Below are 18,833 nucleotides of genomic sequence, written 5' to 3' on the forward strand. Positions count from 1 at the left end.
AATCCAATTTCCACCCTGGCTCCGCCTCTTACTAGCTGTGTAAAGTTGACTGTGTTTCTCCACCTCTGTAGGCTTACTGTCCCCATCTGCAAAATGAATCAATCTCATAGGGCTAGTGTGTGGATTCAAATCTCATGCAAGGAAATACTCATTATTGTGTCCAAAATATCATGATTATGTAAGTTAACTTTTGCTGTGTAACAAGGCACTCCCAAAACATAGTGACCTTTACAACAGTCATTTATTTAGCTCATGTTTCTGTGAATTGGCTGGGTGGTTCTCCTCGTCTGGATGAACTGATCTTTGCTGGACTCTCTCATGTATCTATGATGGCAGGTAGACTGGCCCCTGGATGATCTAGGATCTAGGATGGATTCACTACGCGTCTGCCTGTTGGCAGGCTGTTGGCAAAGGTGACAGGAGTGACTGGGCCATGGTCTCTCATCCTCCAGCAAGCTAGCTCTGGCTTCTCCACATGGTAGTTGTCTCAGAATTCCCAAAAGCAGCAAGAGAGAGCAAGCTCCAACACACAAGATTTCACTTGCAACACGTTTACTAAATTCCCATTGGTTAAGCAAATCACAAGACTGGCCTGGAATTAATGAAAGAAATCATTTATGGCCACTTTTTTAGTCTACCACAATCATCCTTATCGCCATCATCATAAAAACCAATATTTGTTAAGGATTTACTAAGTGGCTGTTCCAATCATGTTACTATGTTTATCAAAACTTGTAATTCTTGGGGCTTCCCTGGTGGCGCAGTGGTTAAGAATCTGCCAGCCAATGCAGGGGACACAGGTTCGAGCCCTGGTCCGTGAAGATCCCACATGCCACAGAGCAGCTAAGCCCGTGAGCCACAACTACTGAAGCCCGCGGGCCTAGAGCCCATGCTCGCCCACGAGCCACAACTACTGAAGCCCACGGGCCTAGAGCCCATGCTCTGCAACAAGAGAAGCCACCACAGTGAGAAGCCCGAGCACCGGAACAAAGAGCAGCCTCTGCTCAAAGCAACTAGAGAAAGCCGGTGCGCCGCAGCGAAGACCAAACACAGCCAAAAGTAAATAAATTTTTTTTAAAAAGCTTGTAATTCTTACCACAACTTTATGGGGCAGCTACTATTATATCGCCCTATTGGAGAAAAGCATACTGAGGCACAGAATGGGAAAGCAAATTATACAAAGTCACACAGCTGGGAAGCAGAGGAGCTAGGACTCAAACCAACACTCTAGAACAACACTCATAATTACTGTTTTATACTGCCTCCTCTTCCCATTCTATGTATATGGGATTTTCCACAATTGCTTCTTTTTTTTAACTGAATGATCTAATAAGAGGTTATAGCCTATTTTTAACATGTACCCTGAGCACTGCCATATCTACCACCACTTCATCCATATTTCAGCATTTTTCCAACAAGCACTTTGAATTCAGCTCATCCAGTGTTGATATGAATGGCATGTTTTAGTCCAGATGGTGGTAGAACCTTAGCTATCTTTCTGATTCTTTGTGGATGGGGTTTTAGCAGTAGTGATGGCAGCTCAGAGCTTTATTCTGGGAGCTCTTCCTCTCTTATTTCTTCAGACAAGTTTGAGGGCTTGGAAACAGCTGATAGCAATGCTGAACAATTACTTAATATATACATAACATTTATATATGTTGGAGGTGAGCTGCAACAGCCCTTAAGAGTAGAGGCCATGGCTTTCTCTCTGTATTCTCAGAAACTAGCACAGGCAAGAGCACACAGAGGACAGATTGGAGGAGCTCAGTACAGGTTTATTGTATGTATCTACCTCCATATCGATATCCCATTAAAGCAAGTGTCACAAACACATATACTAATGGTGACCAGATAATTGGCCAGGTGTGCTCACTAGAGAGTGATGGGGACTGGCACTAACTGGAGAACTCATGGAAGTGCTCAGTGTTGCCAGATTGTTCCATTTTTCAGATGATGCTCTAACTTCAGATGTGTAAACTTTCCTGATTTTAAAACGGTGTGTGTCAAATGAAGCAGGTCCCTTGGGTGAACCTGGCCCACAGTTCCTCAGCCAATTGTTGACCCCCTACATTAGACACTTGTTGGCATCTCTCTGTTGTATCACAACTGTCCTAAAGACCTGAGGAGGAAACCTTTAATAAGAATAAGGCAGGGACTTCCCTGGTGGTGCAGTGGTTAAGAATCCACCTGCCAATGTGGGGGACACGGGTTTGATCCCTGGTCCAGGAAGATCCCACATGCTGTGGAGCAGCTAAGCCCATGCGCCACAGCTACTGAGCCTGCGCTCTAGAGCCCATGAACCACGACTACTGAGCCTGCGTGCCACAACTACTGAAGCCCGTGAGCCTAGAGTCTGTGCTTCGCAACAGGAGAGGCTACCGCCATGAGACGCCTGCGCACCGCAAGGAAGAGTAGCCCCCGCTCACCGCAACTAGAGAAAGCCTGCGCAGCAGCAAAGACCCAACGCAGCCAAAAATTAATTAATTAATTTTAAAAAATAAGTATAAGGCAAAGATGGAGCACTGAAATGATAAGAGAGGCAGGACTTTGAGAAAGCTGGGTGATGGTCTATTTCAGAGATTCCACAGAGGTCAAGGACATGAGAATAAGAAACGGCCATTAGATTAGAGCAAATTATTCCATACAATGCTACATTTGTAGGCTATGTTCTTTAACAAAAATCCATGGTCAGATAACATGAGAAATAATCAAGACATTCAGTTAAACAAAATAAAATAGATTTCTTTACTCTGACCCTTTTAATTGTTGATATTTTAATAAGCAATGTAAGTCTTCAAAAGTAGAAATACATACTGAGTTTTTCAAACTTCCATGATCAAGGAGTCCTTATTTCATGCAGTTCGTCTAGGTCTAATGATTTGAGGAAGACACTTTGGGAAGGATTGATAAAGGACTGAATGAGACATTGCGATTCTCAAGGCATGGGATGGAATCTGGAACACATCGGGTAATGAGTGTGGCCATATTGAGCCAATGGAGCATCTTGGCAAGTAAAGAAAGTGGGTTAGCACATTGGTAACTAGGAGCCATCAGCATGTTAGTCTTCATAAAATAAAACCTTTTTAGGATCATTCCTCTGCTGAAAACAAACAAATAGACAAACAGAAAAGTGAACGGTTTCCCACCTCTGATGGATTAAACCTCTTTGCTTGACATTCAAGGCTCCCCTTTATCAGGCCAACTGACGTTTCCAATTTCCCAGTTATTTCCCTACACTCACTCCCTGCTCTTAATATCTGCTCTGCTCACTGTCCTTAGGACACATTCACTGTTCCAGCCTCTTCACCTTTACTTACCATGTGAGTTGCCTTCCCCAGCTGCCCCAATTAGAGCCATGCCTGTTTTCCAAGGCACAGCTCAAATCTTCTTTCCCTCTGGATCCTTCTTTAGCTGTCAAATCTCACAGTGGGTTCTTTTCCCTGGATGTTTAGAACATTTACTTCTGAAGGACTGTCTCGAGACTTAGTGTGTTGGGGATTGCCTGTATCATTTGGAGCTGAGAGAAGGAAATCACATCCTGAACTCTGCAGCTCTCTACCCCCATTTGTCCTCACAATACACCCAAATAAGGTTAGGATGATATTGTCCAGCAGCACCTAAGAGCAAGGGTGTAACCCCATCCCAGTGAATTTCATCGACTGTGCTCTGTTGTTAGACAGCCACCTGCTGATCCTTGAGGATACAGTCCATTCTCTTCTTGCTCAATAGTAATGGGTGCCATTTCTAGACACTAGACGGAGCACTTTATATGTATTGTCAGGGTGAATCCCACACCATCTCTAAGAAGGGGCAATTAGTATCCTCTCTGGCTGGTCAAGGCATCCCATATACCTGACCCCAAGCCTGGGCTATTTCTGTCCCAGCACACCATCTCGGTGGCCACACTGGCCACCAGAAATTTAGTGACAGAGAATTAAAGCTAAAGAATATGCACTCTGCCTTCAAGTAGCAAGCATATACCAGTAGGCAGAGGAAGGCAGAGTAGAACTCTAGTTAGGGTGTCAGCACAGTTTGAATATCAGGGGGGATTCTGGGTGCATTCTAGGGTCTCGTAAGGACTCAGCACAGCTCAACAGGGGTCATTTTGAGTACCCAAGGGCTCTAGTTAAGGTGAGATTTGGAGTGTGCAGCATCACAAGGGTGCATGCAGGGTCTGGAGGGCATGCAAGGGTCTTCCCTTCCCTGGCCACTCACTGGTGTCAACAGAGGGGGTGACCTCAATTTCCACCCTACTATGAGCTTTTTGCTTATCTGTCTTCCTTATTAAACTGTGAACTCTTTGAGAGGAGAAGCTGTCTTATTTACCCAGGCCTGACACGTAACTGGTATAAAAACATTGATATAATGAATGAATGACAAGTCAACCAAGGCAAGGTGCTCAAAGTGACATGATGGAGACAACACAATACAGTAAACCTTTATTCCACCATCAGAAAGCTGGATTAATTCACCCCATGTTATCTTTCTTCCCTGTCGCTTATACACTACCCAGAAGGCTCTGGCTTCCCAGAGACCTTGACAAAACCCCAAACCTCCAAGAAATAATGTCGAACCTCATAAGTTTCAGGTCTCATCTTCTAAATTAGATTGTGAAGTCCTGTAGCACAAGAGGTGTGTTACTCTTTGTACGTGCCCCACATCTTTTATCTCAGTGCTTCTCGTAGAACAGATCTATATACATGCCTGTTGAATGACTGTATTGGAATGGATTGGAATTATGGCTGGGAGACTGTCCTAATAATCCAATCTCCTTGAGATAATTCTTGGTGAATTCAGATGATGAGGGAAAGAGGAAATCAGGATAGTGGCAGTGACAGAAGGAAAGATGGAAGGAGGAAGAGTGGGCAGGACCTGTCAACTCATTGGATATGGAAAAAGTATTCAAAGACTTTGATCCAAGCTGACGGATTGAAGGATTACACCCGAGAGAGAAATATAGATGTTCTTCTGTCCCTTAACCCTCTCATCCTTACTTCATTTTGAGCATGGAGGGAAGATGCTTCATGAATCAGTCTGCAGTGTTCCTTGGAGATAGATCTGGGAGAGTCACTCAGGAGGGTCCAGAAGGACAAAAAGGAAAGGTTTGCCCTTGTCCCGCTACAGACGAGCTTTATTCTGCTGAGGAGGAGGAGGAGAAATTTGAGCTGAATATATTTTTGGTTTGTACAAGTTGTAAGTGCTCTGTTTGATAGCAAGGTTGTTTGAATGGCCCATTTCATAACTACACATAGCTTTCCCAAATAAATGGTGTCTGTAGAATGTTCAGGTTAATGCATGAGTCCAGTGTTCACGAGTGTTTGCACTTAGAGTGACTGAGCCTTCTTTCTTAATAAGTCATCTTGGCGTTTTGTCAACAAGTTAATTTGCTTTTCTAAGAAACTAGATTAATACTTCCTGTACTTTGTGCTATTCACAGATCTACAGTGCAGTGAGAAGGGGAGAAGAAACAGAAGAGACAATTAGATCTCTTCTCCATTTCTTCACAAAGCTCCCAGCCTCCGAGACAGCCCATGAAAGGATTAGCATTGGTCCGTGCTTAAAGCAATGTGTCCAAGACACTGTTTGTGAGTATCGTGCCACTCTCCAAAGGACTTCCATATCTCAGTACATCACCGGCTCTCTCCTAGAAGCCACCACATCTTTAGGAGCAAGAAGTAGCCTTCTCAATTCTTTTGGAGGATCCACTGGACGAATGATGCTGAAAGGTAATGTCTGAAATTTCACTTTTAACTTTTCATCTTTGAATGCAGAAAAGAATCTAAGTTAACATTTATTGCATCTCCTGATGGAAAATTGAGTCCACATATCAGCAACTTTAAGAAAAGATAGCTGCTTTAAGAGAATATATAAAAAGATAGTCCTCTATCAAAATCCCTTAAGGTATAAACATTCCAAATAATAAGCATTAAGATATTGAAATTTCTTTTTCAAAAATGGCTAAAAGGCTATCTTTAATTTTTCTAAGTTATTCAGATAGGTGGTTTCCCCTAGTGGTAGTCTATGACAGATGTCAATTATTGTAAAAAAGCCTTGTAAACAAGTGTAGTCATGTGGCCACGGTGAAAACCAACCGTTTCATTCAAAACAGAGTGGAATATAGTTCTCGTTTCTACACAGAATCACTAGGTTCATGTTGACCAGAAGAGCTAAAGGCCATCTTCCACTGACTCCCATCTTAAAAGATGAGATAGGTGTCCTGCTGAAAAACGAAAGCCAAAGGAAAATGGGATCAGAACTTCCCAGCTACTTCCCACAAGTAGCAGAAAGGCAAGTCAGAAATGGCAGTGCACCAAAGAACCTTGGAGATTTGTGCACTGCACAGCTGTCACCACCCGCTTGGCAGTATTCCCTGGCAGGAAGCTGCCAGCCAGACGGGGACCACGCAGAGCAGCATTCCACTGCCTGTGGGCTGCCAAGAGCTCAATCTGACATCCGGCCACTTCTCTCAAGGAGAGCAGCTCTTGTCCCTCCACAGCAAGCCCCAGACCTGCGATTATCAGGCCAGTGGCCTTCCTCCTTGATCCTCAACCTCCCCACTCCGGCACCACTTGGGTGGGCCCTAGAGGGGGTTCACACCTGAGTGGGTGCCATGTTGATTTCTTTTCTAGAGTCACCTTCACTTTTGTGGATTGGTTATAAAGAATGAATGAAGAAAAACACAAAATGTGGGACAACTAATCCAAGAGACTAAAGAGGAGACACTTGGTTTCATATGTGTTTCATTCATTCAGCATATGTTTTTTGAGCCCCTACTGGGTGCTGGGTAGGGAACAAAACATAGCCCCTGCCCCCAAGGAACTTGCAGTCTCTAGGTAATAGGCAGTTTCCCCTATACATAGGATTCAAAATTTCCCTACTCCAGTGCGGCTCCTGGTAACTGCCAAGCTTACATTCTCCATCAATGCTCTTCCTGGGAATTTGGGCTGAGATTAGCATGTAGAGTTGGCATTGCTTCAGTGCTTGTGACTCTGTGTGAGGACCTTATCCTGTGAGTTAATCAAGCTGTGTTGATCAGATAGCCACTCTGTGCCCAGCAGTGTGTAGGTGTTATGGGAGATCCTAATAAAGTACAAGTCAATTTACTCGCCTTTAAGTTGTTTATGATCCTAATGAGAAGGCCACATTTGCATCCACCAAGTATTCAAAGAACAGACTGCAGAGAGTTAAATGCCAAATAATGTGGTGGAAGTGGCTCTAAGTGTTCAAAGAGTTTGGAGACAGAGTTAATGTTCCATGTGACAAATGGCTTGGCCGCAAACAAACAGAAGTCAATAAAAGCCACTTTGTTTCTTCCCCATTAATTGCAAAAGGGCAGATCTCCAGGCTCCCCAACCAAGGCAGGCTGCCTCCAGTCTTACACAGACCTTTGGGGAGAAAAAAGGAGGCCACTTGTTAAGGTGTCTGTTGCCCTGATAATAACTTGATCTCAATGGCTCTTTGCCTGTCTGTATTCAGATCAGAACTCCTATCAGCATTCCCATCTCTGAGACTCGTTGGATCATCAGCTAATATGTTATCTTTATTATTTTATTTATTTATTTATTTATTTATATTTTTTTGCTGTACGTGGGCCTCTCACCGCTGTGGCCTCTCTCGTTGCGGAGCACAGGCTCCGGACGCGCAGCCCCAGCGGCCATGGCTCACGGGCCCAGCCGCTCCGCGGCATGTGGGATCCTCCCGGACCGGGGCACGAACCCGCGTCCCCTGCATCAGCAGGCGGACTCTCAACCACTGCGCCACCAGGGAAGCCCGCTGAAGTTTTTGTAATATGTGTTTTACCTCATACACACACACACAAAACAACTGAAGAATTTAAAAAGGAGGAGAAACATGTTCTGTAGGTCTTTGGTTAGAAAGAACCGAAAAAGAAAAAGAAATATGAAGACAGCTTTTCACGTGACCTGCAGGTGTCCCAAGTCAACTTGTCTCCTGGAAGTGGTTATGATTCCAAGATGAGGGTTGGAGCTGCCTATAGTAGGTGAGACTAGGAGGAGAAAATGTGCAACCCATTCTTCATTATTCACAGGGCATTCACAAGTCAGGAATTGGTAACTTAAGTGTTGATTAGTCAGAGTTCTGCAGCCTTGCAGCTTTACCACAGTCTACAGGATTCTGCTAACTCTCTGAAATCTCCATCAGCTTGCACACCTCCAGTGGTACAGGTGGCTCTAGAAAAACAGCCAACAGTCAGTACATTCCTGGTTTTCTGCCTTCAGGACCAATGAGGATGGTCCATCAACTAAGTGGAAAGTTTGCCAAATAATAAGAAACATTTTCTGATATGAAGTATCAAAAAGCAAGGGTATGCCCTTGATTACAAGGATGAACTGTCTCAAAATGGAAAATGGAGAGCTTACACCAGGGACTGTGTAAGGACTGTCAGGGACTTCCACTAGTTGAGTACAATCAAGATCTTTCTACTTCCCATCTGGTTCCCCTTCTCTTCCTTCCTATTAACCTTGTTAGAATCCCAGGACCAACTCTGTATAGCAGTGGCAGCCAAAAGAATTATTAACTTCAATAATCAGGAATACATTTTCTAAATCCACCTGCTTTTGTTTCTTTTTTTCCATTGTACTCCCTACTAAAAATTACAAAATCACAATAAAGTAAAAAGGGAGAGAAAAGAATAAGATAATTGATAATAATGTAAAGCACTGAAATAGCAAAAGTAAAAAAAGTAGTGACAAGGGGAGGATTTTTCAATATAAGGAGGCTAAATGTTTTCAAATGTGCATATTGTATCAGCCAATATAATAAGTTTAGTACGTTAAACTCAATTTTTCCTTCTCAAATTGTTCCTAAGTAAGTTTGTAAATTAAAGGATTAAATATTTATGTATTACCAGGACAAAGCATAGTTACCTGTATTTAAATTATGTAGTAGACAATGCTCATTTTTAATCAGTTTGGGTATGTGTATGTATAGCATAGCTATTAATAAATAAAATTATTCATCATATATAGATTATAGAAAGAATATCAATATGAAAACAAAAACTGCCCTACAAATGTAATATTCTTATTTGAAAATGGGAGATATTCTGTTTCTGATAGAAAGGTCTAATAAATTTTCAACTTATTTTCTTCTACTGCAATAAGTATGTTCTATTTGTGCCTTCTTCTAAAGTAAATGCCTTTGAGTATAAAAATAAGAAGTCCTAATAGGAATACACACACACATTTGAACTATGTGCTTGTACCTCATAAATAATTTAGTTTATTAAGGCTGTCCTGGTTGACTTCCTCATAATCAAAACAATTACCTTTTACATGCCTACCAGGCAAGGGAAGGCATATCCATAGTTCCAATTCCAAGATTTAAGTGTATTTAAGAAATCCTCTGACTTACTAGTTTTGTGACCTTGAAATTACTTCATTGATGTTAAAGTATGCTTTAATGTAACTTGGGGTATGTTTCTGTGCCAGTTAATCAACTAAAAAGTGTTCATTCACTGCCCACTATGGCCTAGGGCTGTGTCACCTCTGGGAAGAATGTGAAAGATCACATCTGGAAGCCTTCAACTTGTAAAATAATATTTCTCACTCCAGAGAAGATGTAATATTAGGTTTCAGGTCTACTGAGGTAGTCCTTACTACCCTCAAGAGAGTCATAAAGTGCAAGGCTGGTCAGTTGCTGGTAGGGTCTGTAGCTCACGGGGCTGGGAAGTTTGGTAGGCACAATACAAAAGCCCTCTGCCTTGGGACACAGGTGGCCAGGTGTCATCCAGGAGTGTGGCTCCATGTCGAGATGTACCTAAACATGCTCAGGTGTGAGGAGTGTGACTCCACACCCATGCTTATAACCAGGGGGAGCTTCGTCAAAGCTCCAGTGAAGAGCAAAGTTACCTACCTCAGATATTACTGGAGACATGATGCTTCTTGAGTCAAAACAATTGTGTGTCTTTTTGGGGGAGAAGGAGGGTGAAGCAGAGGCATTATATTTATTTTTTAATTTTTTCAAGGTGACTTCCCCATTACTGATATCTCTGAATTTTTATTTTATTTATTTTTAATTTATTTATTTATTTATTTATTGGCTGAGTTGGGTCTTTGTTGCTGCGCGGGCTTTCTCTAGTTGCGGCAAGCGGGGGCTACTCTTCGTTGCGGGCTTCTCATTGCGGTGGCTTCTCCTGTTATGGAGCATGGGCTCTAGGCACATGGGTTTCAGCAGTTGTGGTTCACGGGCTCAGTAGTTGTGGCTCACGGGCTCTAGAGCGCAGGCTCAGTAGTTGTGGTGCACCGGCTTAGTTGCTCCGCAGCATGTGGGATCTTCCCAGACCAGGTCTCGAACCCATGTCCCCTCCATTGGCAGGCGATTCTTAACCACTGTGCCACCGGGGAAGCCCCTCTCTGAAATTTTAAACTCTTCCATCTGTAAAGAGAAAGTTGGATAAAGGGAAGGATTAAAATTAGAATTATAGTAATAGCCGTGAACATTTTTTAGTTCTTGCTTGGTGCCAGGTATTACTCTGAGTGCTTTATACGTGTGATTTCATTGACCATTCAATGGTCCAATGAGGGAGGTACTGTCTACTAATGAGGAAACGGAGACCCAGAGACATGAAGAAACTTGCCTAGGTGTACACAGATAGTCCGTGATAGAGTCAGCACTTGAAACCAGACAGCCTGTTGAGTGCTTACTGTGATTCAGGCAATGCACCAAGCCCTTCATCTGCATTATTTCATTTAGTCCTTATTGTGGGTTGACTTGCGTCGCTTGAAAGAAATATGTTGAAGTTCAAACCCCAGTTCCTACAGATGGGAGTTTATTTGGAAATAAGATCTTTACAGATGTAATCGAGTTAAGATGAGGTCACTTTCAGTTAGAATCGGCCCTAAACCCAGTGACTGGTCTCCTTTATCAAAAGAAGAGATGAAGACAGACCATTCTGGGATGAACACCCATGTGATTACAGCGGCAGAGGTTGGAGTGATGCACCTGCAAACCAAGGAATGTTAAGGACTGCTGGCCACCACCGGCAGCTAGGAAGAGGCTGGAAAGATTCTGACCAGAGTCCAAGGGGGAGCATGGCCCTGCCAACACTTTGCTTTTGGACTTCTGGCCTCTAGAACTGAGAATAAAGTTGTGTTGTTTTAAACCATCCCAGTGGTGGTATTTTGTTACGACAGCACTAAAAAATTAAGATAGTCCTTTTGACAGTCCTGTAAGGAAGAAATATTAGCACCAGGAAACTGAAGCTCATAGAGGTTAAGTGACTTGCCCAAGGCCACCCAAATAGTAAGTGTGTGCAGCCAACCCAGGTCAAGCTTCTCCAAGGCCTGTGCTCACAGCCGTGGGGGAGACATGTTTGCAGCTCTCCAATGGCACCATCCATTTCAGCTTTGTTTTAGTTGTTCGGTCCCATTCTCCTCTCCCACAAACACCTTGCCTGGCGCAGGACCGGGCACAGAACAGACAGTCCGTAAACCTTTGTAGATTCCAGTGGCAGATGTGTTCACAGAATCAAGGAACATGTAATCATTGCTCCTTGCAACACTTAACTGAATGAGGTCATTTTAGAACCAAAGAAAGAAAACATTAATTTACCTGTAGTTTGCACTAACATATCAGACACATACAAAATGAAAATACAAATACATTTAGGAAGTTTCCAAGCAGGAACAAAAGCTATATTCAGTGTCTCAAAAGCTACTGTCAGTGCAAGGTGCTGGAATGGTTGCAGAGTTATCTCTGGGGTCTTTCTTGCTCCCTGTCTGAACTCCTCTCCCCTCCTCCTCAGACATTGTTGCCTCTGGGGGTGCAGAGCCCCCCTAACTGTATCAGCCCATTCACTCCTCACTTACTACCCCATTAAAAACACAGTCTCCTGTTCTTTCTGCAGTGGACCCCAGCTGGGCTTTGTGAAGAGAGAGGTCTACTGGGTTGGAATAGAGACCTGGGGTGTTGACTGATAAGGGAAACTCCTCCGGGAGGGCCAGGGACAGATAGAGGAGCTGATGGTAACTGGCAGAGGGAATGGGGCACCCAGGTGTAAAGGCATGAGACAGGAAAAGGCACGGTGTGTTCAGGGACTGCTGGTCTACCAGGCTGTTCTGGCCAAAGCTTGGGGCATACAGAGAGTAAGTAGGAAGGCATGGGCTGGGCTCGGGGGAGAAAATAGGTCTCCATGGGGTTGTATTTCATGGTAAAGAGCTTGGCTTTTACCTTGTAAGTAATGAGAGACACTGAAGGGTTCTAAGGAAGTGTGTGATGTGAGCAGACTGTGTTTTTAGAAAGATCCATCTGGCTGCAGTGTGGGGTGGGGCTGCTCAGAGTGTCACCCTTAGCCCACCTGCATCCGAATTGCCCAGCCTGAGTGTCCAAAGTATAGCTTTCTGGGCTTCACCCCCAAACCTACCGAATTAGGGTCTCTGATACTTCAGGTGAGTATGTTTGATGTGGAAGGTGGATGGAAGGAAAGAGCAGTGAGAACTGGAGGCATTTAGGAGGCTGTTGCTAAGACAATGTAGGGTGCTGCTGGCACATTTAGTTCATTGCAGCTCTATTTACAATAGCCAGGACATGGAAGCAACCTAAGTGTCCATCAACAGATGAATGGATAAAGAAGATGTGGCACATATATACAATGGAATATTACTCCACCATAAAAAGGAACGAAACTGAGTTATTTGTAGTGAGGTGGATGGACCTAGAGACTGTCATACAGAGTGAAGTAAGTCAGAAAGAGGAAAACAAATACTGTATGCTAACACATATATATGGCATCTAAAAAAAAATGGTCATGAAGAACCTAGGGGCAAGACGGGAATAAAGATGCAGACCTACTAGAGAATGGACTTGAGGATACAAGGAGGGGGAAGGGTAAGCTGGGACAAAGTGAGAGAGTGGCAATGGACATATATATACTACCAAATGTAAAATAGATAGCTAGTGGGAAGCAGCCACATAGCACAGGGAGATCAGCTCAGTGCTTTGTGACCACCTAGAGGGGTGGGATAGGGAGGGTGGGAGGGAGGGAGACGCAAGAGGGAAGAGATATGGGGACATGTGTGTATGTATAGCTGATTCACTTTGTTATAAACAGAAACTAACACACCATTGTAAAGCAATTATACTCCAATACAGATGTTTAAAAAAAGAAAAGAAAAGAAAAGAAATTGATCCCGAAAGAGGAAGGTTTAGAGAAGGATAAAGAGCAGATGGATAACTTTTGGGGAGTTAAGAAATACATTTAAATTGAAATGTAAAGGTAGAAGATTAAGAATAGTATTTAAAGCTGAAACATACAGTTACCAATAGAAAAATAAAACTAAAAAAATATAACTTGCAGTAGTGGGTAGAATGGGCCAAATTCCTCATCTTTCATCGAGGTGATTAAATGTATTCTTCTTGAAAGGGAAGAAAATATATTTTTTTAAATGGGATGAAAATCTTTTTTACAGTTAGGAGATAACTGCCAAAGAATAGACACAGAATCATGCGAAAATGGTTACCTCCAAGAGAGGCCTCTTACTTGTCACCTCCTATCCATCCTTACTATTTGAATGTTAATTTCCATGTGCATCTACTACATGAGTGACGTTTAAAAAGAGGCATTTGGAGCCTGTGTGAAGACTGATGGATTCAAGCTGCTTGTTTCCAATGGTATTGTTTTCTGCAGCCATAATGAAGACCATTTGGGGCTCACATTCAAATGAGAAGGGGGACAGAGGCTTTGTTGAAGCAAGCAGAGAGAAGGGCTCAGAATCAATAAGACAAGTATTGTCTGGGGCTCTCTTTGACCTGTAGGACTCTCAGCCTCTGAGTTGCTTCATGGGTAAAAGAAATTGAACAGGAGCATCATTCTGTCTTTTGTTTGAGTCTTGACTTCAACACTGTGTCATTTTGAATAGGTGACTTTGCCTTTCTAGGCTTCAGAGTCTGCCACCATAAAGCAGGAATAAGAGCAACAACCTCATAGAATTGTTCTGAGGATTAAATGAGATAATGTATATGAAGAACTTAGCATAGTATCTGGCATCTAATTTGTGTTCAATAAATGTTACAGTGATGATGTGATGCTGAGGGTGATGATGGTGGTAATGATGATTGCTGCCACCCTTTGCCAACCCCATGAAATGCCAGCCGTCCACTGTTCTTTTTTTTTTTTAATTTTTATTGGCATATAGTTGATTTACAATATTGTGCTAGTTTGAGGTGTACAGCAAAGTGAATCAGTTATATATATACATATGCACATTCTTTTTTTTTTAGATTCTTTTCCCATATAGGCCATTAGAGAGTATTGAGTAGAGTTCCCTGTGCTATACAGCCGGTTCTTATTAGTTATGTATTTTATATATAGTCGTGTGCATATGTCAATCCCAATCTCCCAATTTATCCTTCCCCCATCCCCCGCCCCCGCCGCCACCTTATCCCCTGGTAGCCATAAGTCTCTGCTCTTAGCCAGGTCTCTGCTCTTAGCCAGGTCTCCCTGGCTATGGGCTCAGAGAAGTAGCATCTTACGGGACACTTGAAAGGAGGTATCTAGAGGCTGGAGGCTGCCCCTATGTATGGTTTGCCTTAGGACTCATGCATCAGGCCACTCATTAATTCATTTAACAAATATTTGTTGAGCATCTTCTATGTGCCAAGCACTGTGTTAGGCCCTGAGAATAAAACAGTGAGTAAGACAAAGTCACCTGATAGTGGAAGAGATGGACAGATATACATGCAATTTTAGGACTGTAAATAAATGCTGTAGTTGAGATAAGAACAGGATGTAGGGGCTCAGAGGGAATTCCCTGTACCATCTTGAATGAAGTCTGAGGTTTCTAAAACCATTTTAGAGCCTGGAGAAATGTGAATATCTATTTAACCAAGGAAAACAAGCCCTCACCTATATTATGATGCTTCTGTTGTTTCAGCTTCATTCTCTGCTGATATCATGTCTCTTCCCTCCAGAGTAGAAAAGATGCTAAGCATTTATTCCTGGGATTGGGCACCATGTCTACTAAGATTGGTATAAAATTTAGTGTTCAAGTTAGAATTTGTACATTTTTATGAAGATGGATGGATTACTCTTTACAATAAAATTAAATGAGATTTTTTTCAGTACGTGTACTAATCCTTTTGAGTGTTTTAAATTGTTTAAAGAACAAAAACCTCATTTAAATGAGCTATGAAAATTCTTGTCCATGGGAACATTTACAGAACATAATGGAAAATGCTTATAATTTGTTTATAATAACATGTGGGTCAGTAGCAAATATTTAAGAGGAAAAAAAGAGAAGATCTCAGGATAGTCTGAGTCATTATTTAAACTTCTGTCATAATTGAGTCTTAAAACCAAGAAACTTAACTAGTACAGTTAAAGTAGTAAGAGGGCATTTTAAGAGTGTTTAGTTTTCAATGGACTAAATTCTGACAGAAGATTTTACCATCTTCTGGAAGGTCTAAAATGTTTTGCCAACTGGAAATACGTACATATTTGGTATTTTAAGTCTTTTAGCTCTTTATTTCATTATAACAACAAACTTTTTAGAAAACAATTTCTATAATATTAATCCCATAAATGATTCTATGATAGCCTGAACAAATGGATGCTTCAACCCCTCTGAGGCTCTACCTGTGAATTTTACAGTCACCAGAAACACCCTTGGTAACAGTCGTGTGTATTTTACCCCAGTTTATACGCAGAACCACATTTTTACATTAATAAGCAGACATCTAAAATCCATTTCAAGCAGATATTGTTGTGGATGATCTGAGAACATGGAGGGGAACTGAGAGCATAAAAAGTTTCAGAGACTCTGGCAACTCACAAGATCTGAGCTTATGGACTGCCAACTCTAGAACCAAAACCTTTAACTGGGCTTAGTGGGGCAAAGCCAGCATTTGGTCCCAAGTCTGTCTGATTCCCAATCCAAGTTCTTAACCATTAGGAAACCCTCCAATTTTATCTCCCACTCAAATCTCAGCCTGTCCTGGGCATGTGTGTGTGTGTGTGTGTGTGTGTGTGTACATACATATGTAAGTACGACATGGAACCCCCAATTTGAACACAGGTCCGTCTGACTACAAAATTGATCACTTCTCTGTGTACCTGCTGCCTCCTTGACCTAGAGACCTCCAAGGACTTCAAGGCTATCTCAGGCATTTTTTGATATGGGTACCTATGGGGGTGGGTGGAAGGCTTTTCCCTTCTACAGCTGAGTCAGCAGTCATAGCACAGAATCAACCAAACGGGAGAGGAAGTCTCAGAAAATATTTGTTGAGTGAATGAATGAGTAAATGAATACCTGCACACAACTCTAGGCTAACACACAGTTACCTGTACTAAATAAAACCAGAAAAGCACGTTTGAAGCCATCTGATTTGAACCTGTGAGCATCACGAATATCTAAAGTTAATTTACCAGCAATGGCTATTTTTCAAACATCATTTACAAAAATCATTTGGGCTGGTCCCAGCCCTGCTCAATATGTGACTAAAGGTACATGGCAGAAGACAGACCATCTGAGAGCCACACAAGGCATATCTGATCTTCATTGGCCTCTGAGCAGGAAAGTCCTGCCCTATCCTACAGTGAGGCAGACAACCATGGAATGATTTCTATCTAGTCTGGTTCTGTCAGTGCTCTATATGCCCTCATACCCCTGGGCCTGTTGGCAAGTGCTCCTTAGGGCTTTATCTCTGCAAAGTGGACCCACACTGCTGTTGAGAAAAGAGAAAAGGAGTAAAAAGGAGAGGCTCCAGTCTCTGCATTAGCCCTGCTTTGAAGGGTCTGGGGTCTCTTTCCTGAGCAAAGAGATGAGGGCACCTCCATTCCACAGCCCTCACGCTGAGAGAGGAGCCCCTATTTTCTCTCTATCTTTGGGGAAGGCCCTCTTCTCTGTGGTCATCATACCCCAGCACACCAAGAACAGGCTGCTAGTGGTTGAAATTCATTTACCTTGCAAATATTATTAAACACCTGCACTGCCAGGTATTAAGAATAGAACAGACATTTTCCCTACCCACATGGAGCTTAAAGACCAGTAGGGAATCATGTAATTACAAAAATAAATGACAAGTTTTGGCCATGGTACATGCTACCAGGGAAAGGGCCATGACTGTGTGAGACCCTCTAAAAGGGGGATTAAACCCAGGCAGAGAAGGCAATGATGTTTCCACTGAGGGCTAAAGGTCCAATAGATATTAACTAAGAGAAGGGGAGCTGGAAGAGTGTTCGAGGCAGAAGTAATCATTTGTGCAAAGGCCCCGTGGCAGCCGGGAGTATGGCAGGTTTGAGGTTTGAGTGGAGAGTGGAGATCTGGAGGGTTCCTCAGGAAAGTCAGGAGAACTCAGAGTGACAAAGGCTAGCAGGTATTGGGTACTCACTGTGGGCCAGGCACTCTGAGAAGTGTTTTTTGTTTGTTTGTTTGTTTTTAATATCTAATTTAAGACTCACATTTTTACATGTGAAGAAACTAAGCCACAGAGAGGCAAAACAAACTACCAGATAGTACAGGCTCTTGTTAAGGGCTCCTGTCTGTATCCCTAAGAGCCATGGAAAACCATCAGAGGGTTTTAAACAGAAGAGACACAATAGGATTTCTCTTTCAAAAGGATGATTCTGACAAAAATCAACTAGTGATGCCCCCACTTACACTGCCTCTCTAGCCCTCTTTACCCCCAAATAAAAATGTTCACATTTAAAACCATCGAGGCTATTGAGTCTGAAAATAAATGATATTCTGAAAGAGAGATGCAGCTTGTACGAGCTGTAGTGCTGTGTGGTTGTTCTGAGGAGGTGGGCAAAGGAGGAATAACCTAGTAACCCAGCTTTCTCTACTTTCTGGGAACTGTATTCCAAGAAGTTTAGAAGACAGGCTATGGTGTGGACTAGAAAGGGGGATCGAAGACACTCCCCGCTGCAGGCCCAGGGGGACTGTTAACACTCCCCCACCCCAAGCCAAACTCACTGAGTGCTGAGTCATAGCAGTGTCTTGCTTTGACCAGGAGAGCAAAAACTCCCTGGTGGGCCAAATCCAGGCTATGTGGCTTTTTCTTTGACAGCTACAGTACTTTTTTTTTACATTAGGAAATTCTGCATTAAAATGTAGAGTTCTGGCTTTTCTGACACCTCTGGGCCACCATTCTCCCTTGGCCCCTTGCGCTGGCCCTGATGCACGCACATCCCCAAGCAAGACACACCAGCTTGCTCTCCCATATACCTGGCCCTGCCACTGGGTTGTCTCCCTCCCAGCTCAAGTCTCATTTCCTCACCCGTCTGACCCTGCAGACAGCTACATTTGTGTGCCCTGGATGGTATGCTAGGGAGGATTTCAGTTCATGGGTTTAAGAGGCTGAGCTGGAAGCAGGAAAGTCTTCTTTGAACCGGCTTCTGCTGGGGGTCTCATTCCAGGCATGAGATGAACTACAGGGTGGGAATGAGCACAGCGCCTGGGAAACAATGAGGAAGTGATTCTCAGCAATGATCTGTGGGCGGATGCAGTGAGGTGTAAGGCTAATTTGGTAGATGTGGTCACAATTTGGAGAGAACAAGGTGAAAATTTGGACCTAAAGCATTAGAAAGCCATCACAGGCTCTTAAGCAGGTTGAATTTTAGGAAGGGGAGAACAACAAAAACATGGTATAGGTCAAGAGCCTGGAGGTAGGACACCCTCGGAAGGAGGGAGAGTAGTAATTACAAACTTGCATGAGTATCCCCGGATCAGGAATGGTGCACTCAAAATAAAGGGCCAGAAGCCAGTGTGAACCCACGCAGTTTTCGTTGGCACAGGGCAGTGCTTACCGGAAAAAGATTGGTCATGAAAATTTAGCATCACGGGGAGAAAAATGAAATGTAATAAAAATTACGGTTG

General features: G+C 43.0%; 1 protein-coding gene across 2 annotated transcripts in view; it reads left to right on the plus strand.

Annotated features, from left to right (window-relative positions):
• PLCE1 (phospholipase C epsilon 1) overlaps positions 1–18,833 on the plus strand; it is a gene marked incomplete at both ends in the record, with an annotated part of 262,284 nt that overhangs the window by 100,293 nt on the left and 143,158 nt on the right. For both annotated transcript variants that reach the window (XM_079705006.1, XM_079705007.1), the window contains one exon: positions 5,438–5,726. In XM_079705006.1, the coding sequence (XP_079561132.1) occupies positions 5,438–5,726 (289 nt within the window). The remainder of the gene's footprint in view (positions 1–5,437; positions 5,727–18,833) is intronic.

This window comes from Hyperoodon ampullatus (assembly GCF_949752795.1).
Source record: "Hyperoodon ampullatus genome assembly, chromosome: 1".
Lineage (NCBI taxonomy): Eukaryota > Metazoa > Chordata > Mammalia > Artiodactyla > Ziphiidae > Hyperoodon > Hyperoodon ampullatus.